Source organism: Octopus sinensis, linkage group LG3, assembly GCF_006345805.1.
Source record: "Octopus sinensis linkage group LG3, ASM634580v1, whole genome shotgun sequence".
NCBI classification, from domain to species: domain Eukaryota; kingdom Metazoa; phylum Mollusca; class Cephalopoda; order Octopoda; family Octopodidae; genus Octopus; species Octopus sinensis.
This window is the reverse complement of record NC_042999.1, coordinates 156,206,002-156,232,132: the sequence shown is the minus strand read 5'-3', so window position 1 is coordinate 156,232,132 and position 26,131 is coordinate 156,206,002. Positions and strand designations below refer to the sequence as shown.

Genomic DNA, 26,131 nt, shown 5'->3' with positions numbered 1-26,131 from the left:
TATAGTCACTTCCAAACGAAGCCTCGAATTACATTACAATTATTGAAATTTGTTTCGGTGTAATACTTATTTAGTCTGTATCAAAGAAGCAACCTGATATAAAAGGATATGAAATGAGAAAATATAACATTTTAGTACAATACTCAGAAATCAATAAAGAGTAAGATATGTTGTGGACTGTAAATATTCATTCTTTTAATCTATGACAGGTATCAGCCACTTATAGCCAAAATATAGTTGATTACATCAGTCACACCCTATGTACTTATAAATTGTTCAACACCACATATGATGGCTCAACCAAGTGAATTTGATCTGGCATTCAAGCCATGACAATCCTATCTTTTTTTCAGCTAGCCAGCGCCACCTTGACTGGCTTCCGTGCCGATGGCACGTAAAAAGCACCAATCCGATCGTGGCCATTGCCAGCCTTGCCTGGCACCTGTGCCAGTGGCATGTAAAAAGCACCCACTACACTCACGGAGTGGTTGGCATTAGGAAGGGCATCCAGCTGTAGAAACACTGCCAGATCAGACTGGAGCCTGGTGCAGCCTCCTGGCTTCCCAGATTCCGGTCGAACCGTCCAACCCATGCTAGCATGGAGAACGGACGTTAAACGATGATGATGATGATTTGTCTATGACTACATTATACAATATCTCCCGTCTACAGAAAGAGTTATTTGAGGAATTTTTGCTGTTATGTTAAACATGGCTATGTGGTAAGAAGCTTGCTTCTCAACTACATAGTTCCGGGTTCAGTCCTACCTCATGGTACCTTGGGCAAGTGTCTTCTGCTATAGCTTTGGACTGACCTAAACCTTGTGAGTGGATTTGGTAAATGGAAACTGAAAGAAGCCTGTCGTATATGTATGTGCATGTGTACATGTGTGTGTTGGACGGTTCGACTGGGGTCTGGGAAGCAAGGAGGTTGCACTAGGCCCCAATCTGATCTGGCTCTTTCTACAGCTGGATGCCCTTCCTAACACCAACCACTCTGAAAGTGTAGCGGGTGCTTTTTATGTCCACTGGCACAGGGGCCAGAGGAGCTGGCATCGACCATGTTCTGATGGGGCTTTTTATGTGCTACCGGCATGGGGCTCACCACTATAATCTCTATTTGACTTCATTTTGATATTGCTGATGTTCATGTACTTGACTCAATAAGTCTCCTCAAACATGGCATGTTGAGGCAATGAAGTCGATGGGGTATCAAACTGTAGATATGCATTTTTTCGATAAAAGTTAATGTTACTTCCGTTACATTTTCAAAGAATTAACGAAGTTAACTTTTCGGTTAACGGTGCCCACCTCTGTATGTGTGTGTGTGTGTGTGTGTGCATGCTCAGGAGTAGCTGCGTGGTAAGTAGCTTGCTTACCAACCAAGTTCAGTTCCACTTCAGAAAGGTGTTTTCTACTTTAGCCTCAGGCTGACCAAAGCCTTGTGAGTGGATTTTGTAGACAGAAACGTTTGCACGCTGGGCGAAATGCTCAGCGGTATTTCATCTGCCGCTACGTTCTGAGTTCAAATTCCGCCGAGGTCAACTTTGCCTTTCATCCATTAAATAAGTACCAGTTATGCACTGGGGTTGATCTAATTGACTTAATCCGTTTGTTCTCCCTGTGTTTAGCCCCTTGTGGGTAGTAAAGAAATAGGTATTTCGTCTGCCGCTACGTTCTGAGTTCAAATTCGGCCGAGGTCGACTTTGCCTTTCATCCTTTCAGGATCGATTAAATAAGTACCAGTTACGCACTGGGGTCGATATAATCGACTTAATCCGTTTGTCCCCTCTGTGTGTAGCCCCTTGTGGGCAGTAAAGAAATAAGAAACTGAAAGAAGCCTGTCATATATATATATATATGGGGGTGTGTGTGTATGTCTAATACATATGTATGTGTGTGTTTGAGTGTAAGCAAGCATTTTCTTTTATCAAAATATCTTTAAACCCATTGACCTAGTAATAAGATGTACTTTCTTAATTCTTATTGTACATCATGACTGTTGACACAGTATTATGTCATACATATTAATACATCATGTCACGACTAGCACTTGCACACGTGAAGACATGAACAGATCCTTTTCTTTTTTGGGTGTGCAAAATTACTATGCATGTTTGATTAACTGAGTTACCTGTTCATTCAAGAACAAGTAATCATGACTGAGAATTGCGGACAAATGAACTCTCAAAATAATTTTCAAACAGGAATAGCATGACACTAACATATATATATATATCACCGTGAGTGACCAGGCTATCAGATGTTGCTACACGTCGCTGGTCACAATGCGCTTTGCATTGATTTAGCCTTCAAATGACGCCACCCTGCTGGCTAAGCGAGCAGGCCAACAGAAGAAAGAGTGAGAGAAAGTTGTGGTGAAAGAGTACAGCAGGGATCACCCCCCCCCCTGCCGGAGCCTCGTGGAATTTTAGGTGTTTTCACTCAAGAAACACTCACAACGCCCGGTCTGGGAATCGAAACCGCGATCCTACGACTGCGAGTCCAGTGCTCTAACCACAGGACCATTGCACCTCCACATATGTATGTATATATAATCAAAATAAGCAACAAGGATATCTACAGGTAATGCAGTACGATTTTTTTGTGCGTGTGAATAACATTCTTTAAAATGTACCTATGTATATCAAATTAACACTGAGTTTATGGTTGTCAAATAGTTAAGTATCATAAATTTTACTCTCCCTACCCCATCAGCTTTAGCCTGCAAATTTAGCTGAAATATATTCTTACTGAACAAAAATGGTTTTACTTCAAAGAAATCTTGATTTATGACTCTACCACTTAAACTGTCTGTTTACCCTATCCATAAAAGATAGATTCTAGTTTCCATTAGACTTGATAAACTAGTCTATAAATTGGAACTAAACACCCCACCCCATTAGTAAATCTGAATAACTGTGAACGTAATATATCCATCTGATATTTATCATAACTCATGCTGCTAGCTAGTTAGATAGTTCTAGTTAAAAGTAGTAGCATTGGTTAAACACCCAATTTGGTCATGAATAACCAAGGGATTGCACCTAGAAAGTTCCCTTCCGAGGCATAAGTCCAGGCAAGGTTGTCTATGGAAGACCAACAGTCGCCCATGCATACAAACCTCTCCTCTCCACACCACCGATGTTATCCAAGGGAAAGGCAAAGGTCGATACAGCTTGGCACCAGTGACATTGCACCTCATCTCTATAGCTGAGTGAACTGGAGCTACGTGAGATAAAGTGTCTTGCTCAGACACACAACACATACCTTAGTCCGGAAATCGAACTCACTACCTCAGGATTGTGAGCCAAACCACTGAGCCATGCGCCTTCACTATAAAACTGATACTCCCACGGTTACGACGACATGGGTTCAAGTTGATCTGATCAACGGAATAGCCTGCTTGTGAAACTAACGTGCAAGTAGCTGAGCACTCCACTGACACGTGTACCCTTAATATAATTCTCAGGAGATTCAGCATGACACAGAGTGTGACAAGGCCGGTCCTTTGAATACATTTCTAACTGGAGTAACATGAGATAGCGTCTTGTTCTAGAACACAACGTGCTGCCAGGTATCGAACTCACAACCTCATGATTGTGAACCGAATATGCTAACCACTAAATTGAGCAGTGCTGCCTTAAGGCATGAGCACAGCAAGCCGATTACCCTAACTACTAAGCTATGCGCCCCAGCAGTGGCATTATATGGGCAATAATTAGCTTACTTATCTCAGGGTCGGATTTAGACTTGAGAAGTTTAAATCTTATTTTAGCATGCAAAAAAAAAAAGGTTAAGGCAAAATGTGTTTTCAAATTAATTCATGACCCCCTCGCTAATATTGTATATATTTCTTTACTACTCACAAGGGGCTAAACACAGAGGGGACAAACAAGGACAGACAAAGGGATTAAGTCGATTATATCGACCCCAGTGCGTACTTGGTACTTTATTTATCAACCCCGAAAGGATGAAAGGCAAAGTCGACCTCGGCGGAATTTGAACCAGAACGTAACGGCAGACGAAATACGGCTACGCATTTCGCCCAGTGTGCTAACGTTTCTGCCAGCTCGCCGCTTTTAATAAATGTGCCCTTTTTAAAGCCTTGCCAGGCTCCTGGGCCCGGTTTCCCGGTTTCTATGGCGTATGTCTTCCCCAGCTGGATGGGATGCCAGTCCATCGCAGCGTCACTCATTTTTGCCAGCTGAGTGGACTGGAGCAATGTGAAATGAAGTGTTTTACTCAAGAACACAACGCATCGCCCGGTCCAGGAATCGAAACCGCAATCTTAGGATCATGATGCTGACACCCTAACCACTAAGCCACGCGCCTCCACGTCCGCTAGTATTGTATAGTTCTAACATGCAACTTGCCTAGCTAATGCCTAAATCCAACAGTGTTACACCATTTAATAAAACATATCTTAGCGAGTACAAACATAACTCAACTAACATCAGTAATCAGCATCAAAGCATGTGCGACTTCACTTGAAAAACGATTTAAAAGATGGATGGGGGGGGGGGACCCCAAAAAAACTCCGAAAAATTTTTTGGCGTAACTTCGGTATAGGTACCGGAAATAGCGGATACATTTCAAGAAAGTGTTTTTTTATATATATATGGGGAGTTAGGGGTAGGGTTAGGGTTTGTGTTTGCGTTAGGGGTGGGAGAAAAGGGTTTCTGTTATCTTCAGAAATGTAGACAAAATCACTTCCTGCACTTACGGTACCTATACCGAAGGATCGCCTTTTAAAAGTTTATATTTGTTTTAATAAATGATTTGTACATATTTTCACATGTATTTTATTTGATTTTCCCACTTCATTGCTGTTTCTTATTCTATTTTTACTTGTTTCAGTCATTTGACTGCGGCCATGCTGGAGCACCGCCTTTAGTCGAACAAATCGACCCCGGGACTTATTCTTTGTAAGCCCACTACTTATTCTATCGGTCTCTTTCGCCGAACCGCTAAGTGACGGGGACGTAAACACACCAGCATCGGTTGTCAAGCAATGCTAGGGGGACAAACACATACACACAAACACATATACACACACATATATATATATATATACATATATACGACGGGCTTCTTTCAGTTTCCGTCTACCAAATCCACTCACAAGTCATTGGTCGGCCCGGGGCTATAGCAGAAGACACTTGCCCAAGATGCCACGCAGTGGGACTGAACCCGAAACCATGTGGTTGGTTAGCAAGCTACTTACCACACAGCCACTCCTGCGCGTATCCTTATGTGGATTTTAAAAACATTCTGAGCTTTTAAAATGTTCGCTGAGATCGTCGTAAATGGATAAATTGGACTGGGGTTGAAATTTATTCGTCAAATAAGAGAAGACGACAAAATAACGTAACTAGGAACGAGTTTACATATTAGACGAATTATGAAACATCCTCCCGGATGTATACAGCAGCCAGGTACTTGTAATCTCTCTCTCTCCTCCTCCTCCTGTTCTCTTTCTCTCTCTCTCTCTCTCTCTCGCACTACTCCTCTGTATTACGAACAGAGCTTTGATTCCCGTAATTTCATAAGAAGCTTTTTAGTGCGAAGACTAACTTCAACTGTAGTCACGTATGTATAAAACATACTTGTGATGTGTAAGATTTACTGCATTATTAATTTGGTAGCCTTCCGAATACCAATTTTTTAAAAAATAGTTATATTGTAGCTTAAGCTTATTACTGAAACTTTATCAACTCATTACTGTAATGGCATTTGTGGAAAAAACAAACAAACAAAATACAAATAGATAAGGTAAAAATAGTAGATATATAGGCCTATATAGATATCAAGATATAGGCAGACAAGTAAATTATACAATATGTGAGTTGGCTGGGGTTTTTTTTTTTTTCAATCTATCCAAGACAACATTATTTAAGGTACTCTTTTCTTTGTTTAAGACGTTAGGGTGTGGTTTGAGCGAGATTCGACTGTTATTTTTAGCAGGTCGAACAACGACGCAAAAGCTTCTTTCCCGGGAATTTTTTGTCATATATACAATAAGAGACTGCCAATTGGACCTGTTATAATTTGAATATTTATTGAAGTTACAATCAATGACCAGCTTTCTTCATGAGAATTATATTGGTATGTGGTAATTTCTTTATTTTTTTAATGTTATGTTATTTGCATAATACTTACACAATAATAATAATGTGTGGGAGAAAAAAAGAGAGACAGACAGACAGATAGATATATATATGTGCGATTAAATGTTTCGATCATTTAACTTGGTTTAGTCAATTATAGGAGTGTGCTTGAAGTACTTTGTTGCTATTTTGGACCATACTTGATGTTATTACATCCTTTTAGTAATTAACAACAAGTTGATAGTCGATTTGAAAAAATTGTGCAATTAAAGTATTCGATAATGGAAAGTGTATCGATGAGATCGAATGAATCTGTGATAATAAAAACAAAACAAACCCCTCCCGCTTTACATGATATGAGTTCGTTTTAAAGTATTTGATTAACGAAAGTATTCGATAATGGAATTGTACAGTGCATTACATTGTCTAATGTCTCATATTGCCTCTGTAATAAATAAGAAAAGGTAGCTAAAATAGAATTATAAACACGAACATTAATTTTTCTAAACACCAAAGTTTTTAAGGCTGTTTCGAACACGACCCCGAGTCAAAACGATAGATTGCCAATTTAAATATTTACGTTCATTAATTTTGTTTTTGTATTTGGTTTGCAAGATTCTTTATGTGAATTCGTGTGTTGAAATATATTTTATCGTGTCTGGGGAGAGTCATTCTCTTTTAGTGCCTTATTACTTAACACACTCACCAGTTCGATTTCCATTCACTTATTTTTATCTGTGGAAATCGAACTGGCGAGTGTGTTAAGTAATAAGGCACTAAAAGAGAATGACTCTCCCCAGACACAATAAAATCAACTGATATTATTTAATCCTTTATTTCTCTTTATGGCGTTGTCATAAGAGACGGGCAGGGTCCATAAATGTTTTGAAGGGTCTCCCGGACAGTTGGGGGAATAGATGGTAAAAACCACAATTCGTAAACCTGTTCTTGAATGCTTGTAACAGTAAATTCGGTCAAGTTTTTAAAGCCAAGCAGCGGTGTTAAACTAGATGACAAGTTGGGTATTATCTCTTAAATTGTTAAAATTCAGCAGGAAGAGATAATACTGAGATAGCGTAAAAAGAGTCTGGCTTTTTTGTTTTATTTCCCGTACAAAGGTCGACTTTATATTATTTTGGGGGCTTCCTATTTTGGTTAGGAGACGAGTCAAACCATTTCTAACGGATCGAATGACTCTGTCAAATTCTTCTAGGATCTTTTCGGTTTGAACGGCAGTTTTTTCTAGCGGTCTCATATGAAATTGTCACTCATAATTATGACCCTAGTATCGATCTATTGCATTTCAATCTGTTTTAGGGTTAGGGGTGGGGGAAGGGTATCTTTTTTTCTTCAGAAATGTAAATAAACCCAATCTGTTTCTTAAACGAGGGACATATTCATACGGCACAGAATGTTTTCACCTCAATAGACATCATTGATTGGTTGAAATTGCAGAAAAAACAACAACAAATATCTTACAAACTATAGAATTTTCTCAAGACAGCCAAGCGAAAAAGATGTTTTATAAACACATTCTACCAGTATACGAAGTTTAAATTTTTTTAGTTACCTAGAAATTATTTTAAAAACTACTGTTCAAACCGAAAAGATCCTTCTTCTATAAGTGACATTACAAGGAACCCTGCATGTAAATTTCTAAAAGAATCTGGTTTTAATTCCTTATAGGATCTCACAATATTATCTTTGCTAAATGTATATTTTATATTCTGTGATGCTTGAGTTTATGTCAGTCAGTACAATTCAAAGTTTAACTTTTAAAATATATTATTGAACATAACATATTTGGAGCATTTTAATTTGTTTCTTTAGTAAATTTAATGATGTTCGTGTTTTGTATTGTATTCTGGTTCCTGTTTATATTTTCATGCAAGTTTATGGTTGTAAATATAAAGAATCGTCGTTTTAAGACTATGAGATGTAACCTGAAGGCTTTTTGGCTGTTATTTCTAGCAGGTTGAACGAATTCGCAGATCTCTCGTTGGTTTTGAGTAACCAGTGGTTAGTTTAGGATCAAGGAAAATGAAGATTGAAAAGTCAAAAAAGTTGCGGAAAAACGGTCACGTTTCACTTACATACCATAGATAATAGTTAACAGTAATTAAACATTTTCGTCATTTATTAACTAACAGTAAATGGCTAAACCACAGTGCCAACAAACCACAAGGTGTCTACATGTCCCTTCGCTCTGCTAGAAATAGTAGCCAAAATGCTCCTCAAATTACATCTTGTTCAAATTTATATCTAATTTAAAAACAATATTTGAAGCAACGGAACAGAATAACCCTTGAAACAATGCTAACACATCAAATGACCCCTATACAATCATAACGGGCCAACGACGGAGCCTCTATATTGCTTTTTGATTTGTTAGAAATAGCAGCCAAGTACCCTATCCTTCAATTTACATCATATCGTCTGAATAAAGCAACAACAAAACTCCAGATGATGATACCTTGGCGAAAGTAAAGAATGCGTACACTCGATGTTTAGGGTTGTTACGCCGAAAACGGGTGGTGTACGTATTCATTACCTCCGCTGATACCTTTTATTATAAGCCTACTTGATCAGAATTGATCTAGGGGCTAAACAGCAACGATAGTTATACTTAACTTGAATTTAGAGCTGTCCTAGGATCTTTTCAATTCTGAAGCCAGGACCACAGATCTTTCTACTTAACTAAATATTCTGAAACTTCGTATGCTGATAGAGTCTAGCAAAACAAGACACAGGTTGGAACTAGTTTATTTGAGAAAAATCTAGGATCTTTTCAATTCTGAAGCCAGGACCACAGATCTAGGAAAAATTTGAAAAAACTGGCTTCAGAATTGAAAAGATCCCTGTCGTAACATTATTACAGCATCTTCACCACCCCCGGCAAAGCAGTGTACAAGGGTCGTTGCCTATACAACAACTAGGCATTAAGTAGATTAGTATTGGGCCTAGGGGACCCTGGCCGACAGCCTGTGTGTCCATGGCTTAAAACATCACTGCCTGAATGCATTAATTCATCTTATTTAATTCTCTCTTCGTAGTTTGAAGAGATGCGAAGTCAATCTTCGCACACGGAAGTAGGAAAATAAGCCGTCTATGTGTTGTGGCGTAACCTAGGTCTTGGGTATATTATTACCCGGTCTAACTACCTCTGACCTTTAAGTGACTTTCAGTGGTGGAAAACGAAAGATAACCTGTTTATTAACTCTCTTGCCTCTCTCACTCCAATACCTCTGACCACCAAAGTTTTCCTCACTCCATCCGTCTACATAAACCGACGTCTGCCTCTGATTCTGCTGCCTACCACTTCTGCCTTCATCATCCTCCTTACCATCTGCTCCTCATCCATCCTCTCCATGTGGCCAAACCACCTCAACATTCGTTTATCCAATCAAAACACCCGAAACTTGATATGCCAATTGAATGCTAGCTAGCTGTATGTAATTGGTCGGAGATTTGGACAGTACTCGCATGTATGTGCACACACACACGCAGCTGTATATGCATGCACTAGCATTATGACCAGGCGTTGCTGGGTCATAGTGCTACTCAAGTATAAAATTTCACAAAGGCGGTGAGCTGGCAGAAACGTTAGCACGCCGAGCGAAATGCATAGCCGTATTTCGTCTGCTGTTATGTTCTGAGTTCAAATTCCGCTGAGGCCGACTTTGTCTTTTATCCTTTCGGGGTCGATTAAATAAGTAACGGCAGACGAAATACCGTCTGTCTGTCCTTGTTTGTCCCCTCTGTGTTTAGCCCCTTGTGAGTAGTAAAGAAATAGGTATTTCGTCTCCCGGTTACGTTCTGAGTTCAAAGGTCGACTTTGCCTTTCATCCTTTTGGGGTCGATAAATTAAGTATCAGTTACGCACTGGGGCCGATGTAATCGACTTAATCCCTTTGTCCTTGTTTGTCCCCTCTTTGTTTAGCCCTTTGTGGGCAATAAAGAAATAAGTAGCTATAGGCGTAGGAGTGGCTGTGTGATAAGTAGCTTGCTTACGAACCACATGGTTCCAGGTTCAGTCCCACTGAATGGCACCTTGGGCAAGTGTCTTCTACTATAGCCTCAGGCCGACCAAAGCCTTGTGAGTGGATTTGGTAGACGGAAACTGAAAGAAGCCCGTCATATATATATATATATATATATATGTGTGTGTGTATGGGTGTCTGTGTTTGTCCCCCCAACATCGCTTGACAACCGATGGTGGTTTGTTTATGTCTCCGTAACTTAGCAGTTTGGCAAAAGAGTCTGATAGAATAAGTACTAGGCTTCCAAAGAATAAGTTCTGGGGTCGATTTGCTTGACTAAAGGCAGTGCTCCAGCATGGCTGCTGTCAAATGACTGAAACAAGCAAAAGAGTAAAAGAGAAAGGCCACTAAGCATTCTGCCAAGCATGCTAAGTTTTGCCAGTTCACCATCCTAAATATTATAATAATTATACCTGTTTGTTTTAATATTAATCTAAGGCAGCAAGCTGGCAGCAGTGTTAGCATGCTGGGTGAAATGCTTAGCGGTATTTCATTTGTCTTTACGTTCTGAGTTCAAATTCCGAATAGGTCAGCCTTGTCTTTCATCCTTTTGGGGTCGATTAAATAAGTACCAGTTGTGCACTGGGGTTGATATAATCAACTTAATCCGTTTGTCCTCTCTCTGTTTAGCCCCTTGTGTGTAGTAAAGAAATAGGTATTTCATTTGTCTACGTTCTGAGTTCAAATTCCACCTAGGTCAACCTTGTCTTTCATTCTTTTGGGGTCAATAAATTAAGTACCAGTAGTATACTGGAGTTGATCTAATCAACTGGCCCCCCTCCCCAATAATTTCAGGCCTTGTGCTGAGAGTAGAAAAGAATATTAATCAATCTTAAAAATGGACCTTGTAAAAAATTTCAGGTCTGTGTTTACATCCCCTAAGCCAAGTTCTTTCCCTGTCTAAATGTGACCTTTTTTTCCTGTCTCCCCCTTCACAACCACACACACATGCATATAATATGGCTATCCGGTCTGATCCACCCAATCTCTGTTACATCACTACAGTCATGACAAAAGTGAAACACAAAAAACAGATCATGTGAGAAGTGAAAGCAAAAAACATTTCATGGTCTTCATTGAAGATCTATAAGATGAATTTGTTTCACTTTCACTTTCATGAAAGTGAGACTGATGTTGTATATTCATGAATTGTGCATGTGTGGTAAGAAGCTTGCTTCCCAACCATGTGATTCCCTGTTCAGTCCCACTGCACAGCACCTTGGCAAGTGTCTCTTGCTATAGCCTTGGGCCAACCAAAGCCTTGTGAATGGATTTGGTAGATGGAAACTGAAAGAAGCCTGTCGTATCTATATAAATTTGGCAATTTCTGTCTGTCTGTTACCATCTTAGTGTTTAAACCACCGAACCAATATTCATGAAACTTTGCATACATATGACACATCAATTCAATAAAAATCTATAATGTGCCTCCTGCCCCTCCAGTCTGAGGTGGTAACAGAGAGTGAGTGACTTATATCAGTGAAGGCGAGAACAGCATTGAGAATACGATGGTAATGTTAAAGAAAGCTGTCATACGCACATGATGCTGTATACATACTTTTGTAAATACATAGATACAACATGCGCGTGCACACACACACACACACACACACACACACAGAAGGGTGGGTGTGAGGAATACATAACTTTAAAGAGAGAGGGGTAGGTGGCTTTTTTTGCTGTCACACACAGACACACACACATACATAAATATGCTTACATTCATACATACCTACATAGGTCTACTATTTTAAACTTGTGATTACCTGTGTATGCATTTGTAAATTTGCATGTGTGTGTGTGTGTGTGTATCACTTCCTATAACTTTCTTTCTCTCATATTGTGAGATTTTAAAAGTATGTCAAAATTTTCAAATTTGGTATATTGAAATATTGTTGTATTTAGGAATGGTCATTTTGCCAGTTTAGCCAATAAAAACACACGCACTATATATTTGGTGTTACTTTGCTTCAGCATTATTTATTTTTTACATTAATCTTAATCTTATTTCGGCCAGAGTTCTTTCGTCACACTCCTGTGACCGCATCAGTGGTCCTTTGCTTTCTTCTTTCTTATCTGTGTGTCTCGCCTTACTAACGGTCAGCCATTTTGTATTTTGTATTTATTGGCTAAACTGGCAAAATGACCATTCCTAAATGCAACAATATCTGTTTCAACACATGATTTCACATCAAAAATCTTGCAAAACAAATATATAGGCGCAGGAGTGGCTGTGTGGTAAGTAGCTTGCTAACCAGCTACATGGTTCCGGGTTCAGTCCCACTGCGTGGAATCTTGGGCAAGTGCCTTCTGCTATAGCCTTGGGCCGACCAATGTGAGTGAATTTGGTAGACGGAAACTGAAAGAAGCCTATCGTATATATGTATGTGTGTGTGTGTTTGTCCCCCTAGCATTGCTTGACAACCGATGCTGGTGTGTTTACGTCCCCGTCACTTAGCGATTCGGCGAAAGAGACCGATAGAATAAGTACTGGGCTTACAAAGAATAAGTCCCGGGGTCGATTTGCTCGACTAAAGGCGGTGCTCCAGCATGGCCGCAGTCAAATGACTGAAACAAGTAAAGAGAATATAAACGTAATATATTGAAATAATTTTCCTTATTAAATCAAATTTTGTTATTTATTTGTTCCTAACATCCAGTTGAATTATAGGCGATTGGGATTTCAATAAAAATCTATAATGGGCCCTCTAGGGAGTGGGGGGGTGGATGTTATATGTTTAAAATCAGCTATAATAAGCTAAAAACGTGACTATTTGTCAATGTGTTTGTAAATCTATTTACCCTTTTACTTGTTTCAGTCATTTGACTGCGGCCATGCTGGAGCACCGCCTTTAGTCGAGCAAATCGACCCCGGGACTTATTCTTTGTAAGCCCACTACTTATTCTATCGGTCTCTTTTGCCGAACCGCTAAGTGACGGGGACTTAAATACACCAGCATTGGTTGTCAAGCAATGCTGGAGGGACAAACACAGACACACAAACATATACACACACATACATATACATATATACGACAGGCTTCTTTCAGTTTCCATCTACCAAATCCACTCACAATGCTTTGGTCGGCCCGAGGCTATAGCAGAAGGCACTTGCCTAAGATGCCACGCAGTGGGACTGAACCCAGAACCATGTGGTTGGTTAGCAAGCTACTTACCACACAGCCACTCCTGTGCCTTTATTTATCGAATTTATTTTACTCAGATGCATATTTTTTTGATAAAAATGATATATAGACCTTCTTTATTCACCCACTAATTGTGAGGAGGCACATTGCCTAGTGGTTAGAGCAGTGGACTCACGGTCGAGGGATCGCGGGTTCGAATCTCAAACCAGGCGATGTGTGTGTTTATGAGCGAAAACACCTAAGCTCCACGCGGCTCTGGCAGAAGGTAATGGCAAACTTCTGCTGACTCTTTCGCCACAACTTTCTCTCACTCTTTCCTCCTGCATCTTGCAGCTCACCTGCGATGGACCGGCGTCCCATCCAGGTGGGGAACCTATATGCCAAGGAAACCGGGAAACCGGCCCTTATGAGCCAGGCATGGCTCGAGAAGGAACAAACAACAGCAAGAACCCACTAATTGTATTATTAGTTTGTAATGCCTATTTTTAGCAATAAACTATTACCATAAAGGTTAATAAAATATTTAATGGCTTAGTTACACCTAAATGATTCTAAAACTTATATATTGACATAGCATGGGGGACAGGAATGCGAGCGGAACTAAAACAGGAACTGGACAGGGAATGGGAGAGCACATGAAACAGTGTTATGGGAATAGGAACTGGAAATATCCCCCACTTTTCTGGGTATTACTAGTATATGCCAGCTAGTATATATCCTCATCATCATCGTTTTACTTCCGCTTTCCATGCTGGCATGGGTTTGATGGTTTGACTGAGGACTAGTGAGTCAGAGGCCGCACCAGGCTCACTCTGATCTGGCAAAGTTTCTACAGCTGGATGCCCTTCCTAATGCCAACCACTCAGAAAGTGTAGTGGGTGCTTTTATGTGCCACTGGTACAAGGGCCAACCAGGCAGTACTGGCAACAACTACTCTCGAAAGGTATTTTACATGCTACCTGCACGGGAACCTGTCCGGCGGCACTGGCAACGACCACACTCAAATAGTGCTTTTTACGTGTCATTGGCATGGGAACCAATCCATGGCCCTGGCAGTGATCATGCTTGGATGTGCTTTTAACGTTCCACTGGCATGTGTGCCAATCAGGAGGCACTGTCATCGGCCACATCAGCGAATTTGATTTCTTTACACTTGCCTCAATAGGTCTTCGCAAGCAAAGTTCATTGTCCAATAAATGAGGGGTACTCATATGTGGGCCAGTTACACTCCACGTTTGGATGTGCTTTTAACATTCTACTGGCCCGAGTGCCAATCAGGCGGCACTGTCATCGGCCATGGCAGCAATTTTGATATTGATTTCACTTGCCTCAATAGGTCTTAACAAACAAGGTTTATTGTCCAATGAATGAGGAGTATTCATAAATGGGCTGGGCTGGTTACACCCACTGGTTTCTTGTATTTTCTCAAGCTCACCATATCTCCAAAGGTCCCGGTCACTAGTCATTGCCTTAGTAAGGCCCAATGTTCGAAGGTCATGCTTTACCACCTCATCCAAGGTTTGCCTAGGTCTACCTCCTCCACAGTTTCCCTCAACTGCTAGGGTGTGACACTTTTTCACACAGCTGTCCTGGTTCACTTGCAACACATGGCCATACCAGTGCAGTCCTCTCTCTCGCACACCACATCTGATGCTTCTTAAATCCAACTTTTCTCTCAGGGCACTTACACTGTGTCGTGTATGCACACTGACATTACACATCCAGTGGAGCATTCTCTCTTCATTCCTTTGCAAGCTTATACATGTCCTCTGCAGTCACAGCCCATGTTTCACTGCCATGTAGCATGGCTGTTCATTCACATGCGACATACAGTCTAACTTTTACTCTGAGTGAGAGGCTCTTTGTCACCAGCAGAAGTAGGAGCTCTCTGAACTTTTCCCAGGCTATTCTTATTCTAGCAGCTACACTATCAGAGCATCCACCCCTGCTACTGACTTGGTCCCCCAGGTAATGGAAGCTATCAACTACTTATAGTTTTTCTCCCAAGAATGTAACAGAAGCTGTAATTTAATGCTGATAATATTGAAATAGAATTGAAAAATCTAAGAATTTTCAGTCAGCCAATCTGTGACAAAATTAGTGAAATATATATATATATACATATACATACTTACATATAGATATATATACATGTGCATATATGGGTAAAGGACGTCAGAAAAAGCAAACAACATGAAAAACGAGAACATGAAATACAAAAACATGGAAAATGAACTTTTTTTGCAAACAACGAAAGAAACAAATAGAAAAATGAGACAGGTAACATAAAGAAGAATCCCTTCATCAGTTGTCCCCTGTTTTATCTATTTCACATTTCGAGTGTTCGGAAAAAATGCGTCTTCATCAAAACAGTCGCTCCCGCAAAGCAAATTAAATAAAATTTGGGATTTGCAGAGGGTTGAAGTTGGTAACAAAGATGGGACAGTTAAAACAAACAGTAAGGGCTGTTAAGCCATAATAAGTTGAAGTGGTGAACACTGGAGAAATAAGTTTTGACAGGAGACAGACAAAAATGCGTGTTATCCCTTGTAGTTTCACCAAGTGACTCAAATCGGTGACCTTTCATAATGTGCTACATTGATCAGAAGAGACCATAGTCAGATGGAGCAACGTCTGGGCTATAGGCTGGATGCAGCAAAACTTCCACACCATCCAATTCTTCAATCTTGTTGCTGGTCTTTCTGGCGGTATGTGGCTTTGCATTGTCTTGTTGAAACAAAGCATATTTTTGACAAACGCAGTGAATCACCATTGAACATGACATGAACTGAATGAACACAGACCACGAAAATATATAAAAAAGCATTATTTTAACATGGCGCACAAACTTTTTTCTCAACCTAATCTCTCTATATATATAAAGCTGAAGTTGTCTGTGTATGACAGGTTTGGTAGCCTTCAACTAACACTATCTCCTCCGAGGCCCTGCGGCGCAAGTGGACCAAAATTGAGAGTATGATAGAAGAAGACTTGCTCTTCCTTCCATAGAAGAAAAAATTCAAATTAGACCAAGTTAACACCAAAATTTATTTACATCAAAAACGTGCTTTTTTTCTATGAAAATCCCTATTTTTCATGATTTTTTGATTGCTGTGTCACCATTTTTCAGAAAAATGTTCACTGAAAGAGAATAACAAGCTACATAATGCAAAATTTTTACTTTTCAAAAATTCCAATTCTAAAGGGTCGAAACAAACCCGAGCAACGCCAGGCAATACTGCTAGTAAAAGATAAAAGTAAAACGTATTTGTTGCTTTAACCTAAGTACTCACCATAAGTGCAGATCCTAACATCATCATCATCGTTTAGCATCCGTTTTCCATGCTAGCATGGGTTGGACGGTTCAACTGGGGTCTGTGAAGCCGGAAGGCTTCATCAGGCCTAGTCAGATCTGGCAGTGTTTCTACGGCTGGATGCCCTTCCTAACGCCAACCACTCCGTGAGTGTAGTGGGTATATATACATACATACTCGTGCACATAAACATATATACTCATACACACCCACACATGCATAAGCACTTAGGTGTTTATAAGAAACATTTCTTGGATTTTTAGCCAAGAATCAAAACCTTAGCCTTGGATTTTCATGAGAGATACTTTCTTTTGTTTTCGGCATTAGTACTAGGAAATTTATGAGGTCACCTGTCACTCTTATCTTAGTTAATTGAGCATTTTTGGGCCAACTGGAGACTAACATAGATAAGACAAATCACATTCTTTTATTGGCCAACATGCATTCAGCTTTTGCCATAGGTATAAATAAGAACCCACAGGGAATATCTACAGTCAGTATTTTTTGGGGATCTTTTCGGTTTGAACGGCAGTTTTTAACATAATTTCTAGGTAACTAAAAAATTTTAAACTTCATATACTGGTAGAATGTGTTTATAAAACATCTTTTTCTCTTGGCTTTATTGAGAAAATTCTATAGTTTGTAAGATATTTGTTGTTGTTTTTCTTCAATTTCTGCAATTTCAACCAATCACTGACGTCTATTGAGGTAAAAAAAACATTCTGTGCCGTATGAATATGTCCCTCGTTTAAGAAACAGATTGGGTTTATTTACATTTGTGAAGAAAAAAAAGATTCCCTTCCCCCACCCCTAACTCTAACTAACCCTAAAACAGATTGAAATGCAATAGATCGATACTAGGGTCATAATTATGGGTGACAATTTCATATGACACAGCTAGAAAAAACTGTTGTTCAAACCGAAAAGATCTTTTTTTTGTTTCCATATGTTGTACGTGTTTCACCTTCTAGCAAGCAGCTTTGCCTAACAGACATCTGAGGGTACTGTGGGCTTCATTTCTCTCATTCTGCTTGTACCACTAAACAGCTGACTACTACCCTAGCCCTGTATATTGATCCTATGTGCAAATAAAATCTGTAAGCAATAATTTTCTTTTCCATATTGATTATTATACTGTCTCAGAGTTTGAACAATTTAAGTGCAACATAACCTGTTACATGAATATATATATATATATAATGTGACAATTATTCAATAGCAACCGAATAATTGTCACATATTATATTACAGACAAATTCCTCTATTTACATAATATTGAGGTCTCATTCACTCTTTTGTTGTCATACTATATATATATATATATATATATATATATATATGTATAAATATTATGTTGTGTGTGTGTGTGTATATATATATGTATATATATGATGATGATATATATATATCATCATCGTTTAACATCGGTTTAAAATCAGTACAACATAACTTGAGTTAAGATATTTTAACTGAGGAGGGTGGTCAATGCGGAAGAAGTGGCTAAAGGGGGTAGATGGTCCAAAAAGTTTGGCAACCACTGGTCTATATGTATGTATTTATGTATCTTTTTATATTTTATCTTTTACTTGTTTCAGTCACAATCTTTATATTATCAATATTCTATTTCAGAAATATGGCTGAACATATAAGAAATTGTGTTAATAGCATTTTCAAGAAGCATAAACCAAATGGGTCAGTATTGTAATTAAATCCTCTTTCCCCTTCATCTTTTTTGTCTTCTTCACTGTTGCTTGTTTTGGTTAAGACTTTTAAAAACTAACCATTAGGTAGACCTTGTAATGTCCCTTATCAGTCCAAAAGAGTTATTTCATATTGTCAATTCATATTGATGTTTTGAATCAGTTGAAACAATTGTAGGTCTTGTCAGTGTATTAATACATTTTTATTAATCATATCTCCATCTCTAAGTAGAGATTTCAAACTTAAAATCTTCAAAGCCACAGTCGAACCAATTCTACTATATGGCTTAGAAACCTGGACATTATCGAAGAAGCCTGAGAGGCGGTTGGATGGAACTTACACTCACCTCCTTATGAGAGCTCAAAATATATAAACAAGTGTCTGTCCAACAGTGATTTCATCATCCATACTCTCGACAATACGCTCTTAAATATGGTTTCTGATTACAAATATCTTGGGTCATACATATCATCATCTGAAAAAGATTTTCTAACTAGAAAGGGTATGGCCTGGTCAGCCTGTAATGATATGCATAAGATCTGGTCATCAAATCTAAGTAGAGATTTCAAACTTAAAATCTTCAAAGCCACAGTCGAACCAATTCTACTACATGGCTCAGAAACCTGGACGTTATCGAAGAAGCTTGAGAGGCGGTTGGATGGAACTTACACTCACCTCCTTATGAGAGCTCAAAATCTCTTGTGGAAGCGTCATCCAACCAAAGTACAAATATATGGGAAACTACCACCTGTATCATCTCTTGTGAAAGGTAGAAGAGTCCAGTTTGCTGGACATTGTTGTAGAGCTGAAAACGAGGAAAATTTCTGCTATTCTCCTCTGGAAGCCATCTACTTGTGTTACCAGAGGGCGCACACTCTCCTACCCTGATGTAATCTCCAGGGATACAGGCATCCAGCAACACGACCTCCGTAATGCTATGATGGACCGTGAAGCTGGTGTAGCATGGTAAATTCCATTGTCTTGACCATGTTCGAACAATGATGATGATGTTGATCTCCATCTTCTCTCTTGATTCTTATAATAATAATCTAATCAAATCAAATCAAAACAAATCAAAATAGATGAACATCAATGGAATTTGTATCTTTGTGGTACCAGTGCCGGTGGCACACAAGAAAACTATCCGAACGTGGCGGTAGCCAGTACTGCATCGACTGGCCTCCGTGCTGTGGGCAAGTAACAAACACCATCCGATCGTGGCCGTTTCGCCAGCCTCATCTGGCACCTGTGTCGGTGGCACATAAAAACACCATCCGAAGACCCGGCAAGACTAGTCAGGCCATAACCCGTGGCCCCTACCTGGGACGTAGTCAGTCCACCTGTGCATACCTTCCTTCTTGTGACACTTGTGAAGACCTGTTGAGGCAAGTGAAAATCAAATCAAATCAAATCAAAATAGATGAACATCAATGGAATTTGTATCTTTGTGGCACACAAGAAAACCATCCGAACGTGGCCGTAGCCAGTACCGCATCGACTGGCCTCCGTGCTGCGGGCACGTAACAAACACCATCCGATCGTGGCCGTTCGCCAGCCTCATCTGGCACCTGTGTCGGTGGCACATAAAAAACACCATCCGAGCGTGGCCATCTGCCAGCCTCGTCTGGCACCTGTGTCGGTGGCACATAAAAAACACCATCCGAGCGTGGCCATCTGCCAGCCTCGTCTGGCACCTGTGTCGGTGGCACATAAAAAACACCATCCGAGCGTGGCCGTTCGCCAGCCTCGTCTGGCACCTGTGTCGGTGGCACATAAAATCACCCACTACACTCTCGGAGTGGTTGGCGTTAGGAAGGGCATCCAGCTGTAGAAACACTGCCAGATCTGACTGGCCTGGTGCAGCCTTCAGGCTCCCCAGACCCCAGTTGAACCGTCCAACCCATGCTAGCATGGAAAACGGACGCTAAATGAATGATGATGATGATGATGTATATGCCTATATTATAAGGTATTCAACCAGTCTAATCTTGGATATTTCTATCCCTCTGAGGTTTATATATCTTCACTTGTACTTTAATACAATGCAATCTCACTTTAATTGCTGGAACTTTTCAATCATAGCATATCCCCAAAGGTCTTGGTCTCCTGTCATTGCCTCTGTGAGGCCCGATGTTCAAAGGTCTTGCTTCACCACCTCATCCCATGTCTTCCTGAGTCTACCTCTTCCACAGTTAAGGCGTGGAACTTCCTCACACAGCTGTCTTCCTCCATACATAACACATGACCATACCAGTGCAGTCGTCTTTTGCACACCACGTTTGATGCCTCCTATGCCCAACTTTCCTCTCAGGGCACTTACTCTCTGTTGTGTATGCACACTGACATTACACATCCAGCATATCATACTAGCTTCATTTCTTTCAAGCCTACCCATGTCCTCAGCAGTCATGACCTATGTTTCACTGCTGTGTAGCATGGCAGTTCACACATATGCACCATACAGTCTACCTTTCATCCTGAGCGAGAGGCCCTTAGGTGCCAGCAGAGGTAGGAGCTCCCTAAACTTTTCCCAGGCTATTTTTACTCTAGCTGCTACATTCTCAGAGCATTGGTCGCCTAGGTAGCGGAAGCTATTAACTACTTCTAGTTTTCCCTCCCAGCATTTGATGGAATCTATTTTCTGTAAATCTTCAGTGTTTATTGCCCCTGTACATCTGCCACGCACAAAAACTATCTTCCCGGTTAACCTTCCTTTCATATTACTGTACCTTTTATGTGTCCATAGCTTACACTGGGTACATCTTATGGAGTTTCTACCCACACCTTTTCTACAGATCAAGCAGGGCCATCTATCTGAAGGGGTTTGTGATTTGGCAGCCTTCCTACTTACTAAGATTTTGGATTTTGCTAGGTTAACCCTAAGGCCCTTTGATTCTAGACCTTGCTTCCACACCCTAAATTTCATCTCTAGTTCTGGCAGCGACTCAGCTATTAGAGTAAGGTCGTCAGCATAGGGGAGCTCCCAGGGTTAGCCCATCTTGAATTACTCTGTTATTGCCTGGAGGACTATAATGAATAAGAGGGGGCTGAAGACTGATCCTCGGTGAACCCTTACTTCTACTCAAAATTCTTCACTATACTCATTGCCAGCCTTACTGACAGCATCTCTGTACAGGGCTTGTACAGCTCTTAACAACCACTCATCTATCTCCAGTTTCTGCATTGATCACCAGATAAGGGATTGGGGGACCCTGTCAAAGGCTTTCTCCAAGTCAACAAAAGCCAAGTACAGAGGTTTATCTTTGGCTAGGTATTTCTCCTGCAGTTGCCTTACCAGAAATATAGTATCAATGGTGCTTCTGCCTGGCACAAAACCAAACTACATCTCATCTAGCTTAACTCTCTCCCTAATTAGTTGGACTATGATCCTCTTTGTAGCTTTTATCACCTGATCCAATAATTTGATACTCTTGTAGTTATTTCTATCTAAAGCATCGCCTTTATCTTTGTAGCAGTTGACTATGGTGCTGCTACACCAGTCATTGGGTATGATTCCTTCATGAACTACCTGATTTATGTTGCGAGTGACTAGACATAACACACACTGCCTGATATTTTAAACATCTCAGCGGTGAGTCCTGATGGACCAGGTGCTTTCCTTGTCTTCATATCCTTAATTGCTTTATCTACCAGAGTACTGTTGATTCGGGTAGCTGGTCCCTCAATTGGGTCAACCTTTGGCAGACTCTCTTTCTATTCATTCTCCGCATTCAGCAGTCATTCATAATGGCATCTTTCTTTGCAGAATCATTAAGCATAAGGGCACCATCATCCATGTGGACACATTTCTCTCCTATAACATCATGGTTTTCTCTCACACACCATCAGTTCTTTGGTCCTCACGTTGCTGAACATTGGCAAACTTCTTTTCTGCTACTCTCTTGGCTATGTATACCTGTATCCTATATATCATCATCATCATCATCGTTTAACATCCATTTTCTATGCTAGCATGGGTTGGATGGTTCGACCGTGGTCTGGGAAGCCAAGAGGCTGCACCAGGCTCCAGTCTGATCTGGCAGTTTTTCTACAGCTGGATGCCCTTCCTATCGCCAATCACTCCATGCGTGTAGTGGGTGCTTTTTACGTGCCACCGGCACAGGGGCCAGAGGAGGCTGGTAACAGCCATGATTAGTTGTTGCTTTTTATGTGTCACCGGCATGGAAGCCAGTCAAGGCGGCGCTGACATCGGTCATGTTCGGATGGTGTTTTTTATATGCCACTAGTACGGGTATCACAACTGCAATTTCCATTTGATTTTAATTATGATGTTGATGTATCCTATATATATATAAAAATATAGAGCAGTGGTACAACAAGACACCAATATTTACTGGAAATAGCAGTTGATACATTTACGATGCTATAGTAAAGCTTCACTGTGTATATACTGGCAAAGACGTGTGAGTGCAGCAAGCATGAAAAATTTTGTGTTACCTCTAGGAAGAACATTAGATAAATGAACAACCCAGAATTGGATAATCCAGTACCTAGGTTTCGGACTCTTCAAATACATTTGTCAACATAAAATTGATTACAGTTCTATATTTAAGAGATGAGGAATTATGTACATTATTTACAATTGAGAGATATTTGTCCTCATCTTGTTTGTTGTTAACACAACGTTTCGGCTGATATACCCTCCAGCCTTCATCAGGAATCTTGGGGAAATTTTGAACCTGGGTTTTCCTTCCTAAGGTATTTTTCGATATTATTATTATTATTATTATTATTATTATTATTATTATTATTATTATTCAGGTCACTGCCTGGAATCGAACTCGGAATCTTGGGGTTAGTAGCCCGCGCTCCTAACTTCCATGGGCATATGGCGTAGTGGTTAAGGGCGCAGTCTACTAACCCCAAGATTCTGAGTTCATTTCCAGGCAGTGACCTGAATAATAATAATAATAATAACATCGAAAAATACCATAGGAATGAGAACCCAGGTTCAAAATTTGTCCAAGACACCTGATGAAGGCTGGAGGGTATATCAGCCGAAACATTGTGTTAACAACAAACAAGATGAGGACAAATATCCATCAATTGTAAATAATGTAAAATCGATTGTCTTCATCAGCTGGATTCACCTGGACAATATTTCAAATGTTGCTACATCAATGCTAGTATACTATAGCATTATAAATGTATCAAATGCTGTTTCCTGTTAATATTGGTGCCTTGTACCACTATTCTATATTTATACTTCTACCTTTACGGTGCTTTATTTTACTGGAAAGTAATACATTTGTATTGCAGTATTTTATATATATATAATATATATTAGGAAGTTAAATTCTATGGCCAGTAATAGAGTGTCTATTGGTCACCCTATGGCCATAATATTTAACTTCCTAAAAAAAATATATGACTGCTCTAATGTTTTAGAGTATGCTTCTTTTTCAGTTATATGACCTACTGATATATATATATCATCATCATCATCATCATCATCATTGTTTAGCATCCGCTTTCCATGCTAGGATGGGTTGGACGGTTCAACTGGGGTCTGGGAAGCCAGAAGGCTGCACCAGGCCCTTTCTGATCTGGCAATGTTTCTACAGCTGGATGCCTTTCCTAACACCAACCACTCCGTGAGTGTAGAGGGTGATTTTTATGTGCCACCAGCACAGGTGCCAGACGAGGCTGGCAAACAGCCACGATCGGATGGTGCTTTTTACGTGCCACCGGCACAAGGCCAGTCGGGGTGGCGCTGGCAACGGCCACGTTTGTATGGTTCTCTTACGTACCACCGGCAGTAATATATATATATATATATATATATAAATTCTATAATTATAAGCATAATTATAATTAGGGTTCAGCAAAAATTGCTTCACCACATACTGCTATTTCTAAATTTCGTTATGTGGTAAAGCAAATTTTGCTGAACCCTAATTATAATTATGGTTATAATTATAGAATTTTTGTATAAGGTTACTGATAACGATTCTTTTAACATACCAAACTACTTGGTAAAATTATTAATTGATAAATTAATTTTACCCTTTATTATTATTGATATATATATATACATAGGCGCAGGAGTGGCTGTGTGGTAAGTAGCTTGCTAACCAACCACATGGTTCCGGGTTCAGTCCCACTGCGTTGCATCTTGGGCAAGTGTCTTCTGCTATAGCCCTGGGTCAACCGATGCCTTGTGAGTGGATTTGGTAGACGGAAACTGAAAGAAGCCTGTCGTATATATGTATATATATGTGTGTGTTTGTGTGTCTGTGTTTGTCCCCCTAGCATTGCTTGACAACCGATGCTGGTGTGTTCACGTCCCCGTCACTTAGCGGTTCAGCAAAAGAGACCGATAGAATAAGCACTGGGCTTACAAAGAATAAGTCCCGGGGTCGATTTGCTCGACTAAAGGCGGTGCTCCAGCATGGCCGCAGTCAAAATGACTGAAGCAAGTAAAAGAGTAAAAGAGTATACCATCAAGTAAGTTAGGGGTTGTGGATCCAACCCTCTAAGGGATAATACTTATCCAGTATACTGTTGGTATACTACCCAAATTATTAATACACAAGTGTTTTTAATTGCAATGCAATAAACTCACTTATTGTATTAAATGGGTGAAGGTAAAGAAATATTTTACTATTATTACAATTTTTTACAATATTTTACCATTATTACAAATAAGAAAATGGAGAAACACATTAGTTGGTTTATCAGCTTTAGGATATTAGAATGTTGACTTATTTAATTATCAAAACTACAACCATAATAACATACATATATACAGTATAAAATTCAATACATTTAGGATAAGAATACAAGTAGTTATTAAAAAACATTAATATAAATTGTAAGAATCATTAAAATCACTTACAGCTGTTTCAGCCTATGGAAATATACACTCATATACATATATACATGCATGTATTAACCTATGTAATAACCACATACATGTATGTACTAACCTATGTAATAACAAACCGTAAAGTTATATAATATTATATTCTACTTTTTGTAAAAACTATGTAATATTTTAATGTATATTTTCTTAGTAACTAAAATGTGTAATAAATAGATATACAGTATTTATCTCCGGATATTACAATGTACATCGTTAAATTCACTTTCAAATTATTAAACGTAAACAATAAATTCTCATAATTAGCTGTACATGTGCAAGTTAAGCGAAAGGAAATAATTCATGATTATCTATCTACAACATTTAATAAAACATACAAAAATCCAAACTTATGTTATATAGATTTTACACACATACACACACACACACACATGTAAATATGTATGTAAATTTATTTCATCATAATCGCTAAAGCATTTTATCATTTATTATTTTATGTTCTCTGTTTTTCTTTTTTTTTTCAGAGAGCTGCCTATACATGACTGTAATAAGGAGAACTGTATCTGCATTTTGGGTTATGATGAAAAGCAGAAGTTTTGTATTGAAACAGATGTTGCATTAACTGTTGAAAATATTTGCATACAATGTGCAAAACAGCTTTCTATTGTCTCCAACAATATCTATTTGTTTGGTCTTGTGAAAACAGATGGCAAAACTTGGCTGAACATGGCAAAAACTCTGGAGCCTGGTGTAAAGAATTCGAACAAATACATCTTCCGACTACGTTACTATTCATCATCAATTCTTCGAGAAAGTGATTTAATAAATTATTTACATAAACAGTTTCGGAATGATTTCAGAAGTGGCATTTACCCATTTCATGAAAAGGATGAGCCTAAAATTTTGGGATTTGGCGTTACTGATATCACTATTGATTACAATGAGAGAAACAATGGTCCTTTTAGAATGCCTAGCAA

The 26,131-nt window shown here is 39.4% G+C and overlaps 2 protein-coding genes across 6 annotated transcripts in view; both read left to right on the top strand.

Moving 5' to 3' along the window:
* LOC115209098 (intraflagellar transport protein 27 homolog) overlaps nucleotides 1–11,768 on the top strand; it is a 64,379-nt gene extending 52,611 nt beyond the window's left edge. Inside the window, exon 8 of the mRNA XM_036501525.1 lies at nucleotides 11,740–11,768. The gene's annotated coding sequence lies outside the window, so the exon portion shown is untranslated. The remainder of the gene's footprint in view (nucleotides 1–11,739) is intronic.
* LOC115209767 (tyrosine-protein kinase JAK1-like) overlaps nucleotides 5,505–26,131 on the top strand; it is an 83,929-nt gene continuing 63,302 nt past the window's right edge. For 4 of the 5 annotated variants that reach the window (XM_036501520.1, XM_036501521.1, XM_036501519.1 and 1 more), the window contains exons 1-3: nucleotides 5,506–6,107; nucleotides 18,239–18,301; nucleotides 25,679–26,131. The exon at nucleotides 25,679–26,131 is cut by the window's right edge and continues 274 nt beyond it. In XM_036501520.1, the coding sequence (XP_036357413.1) occupies nucleotides 18,243–18,301; nucleotides 25,679–26,131 (512 nt within the window). In that variant the 5' untranslated portion in view covers nucleotides 5,506–6,107; nucleotides 18,239–18,242. Of the gene's footprint in view, nucleotides 6,108–18,238; nucleotides 18,302–25,678 lie in introns of all 5 variants that reach the window. The other variant, XM_036501522.1, reaches the window with a different exon arrangement.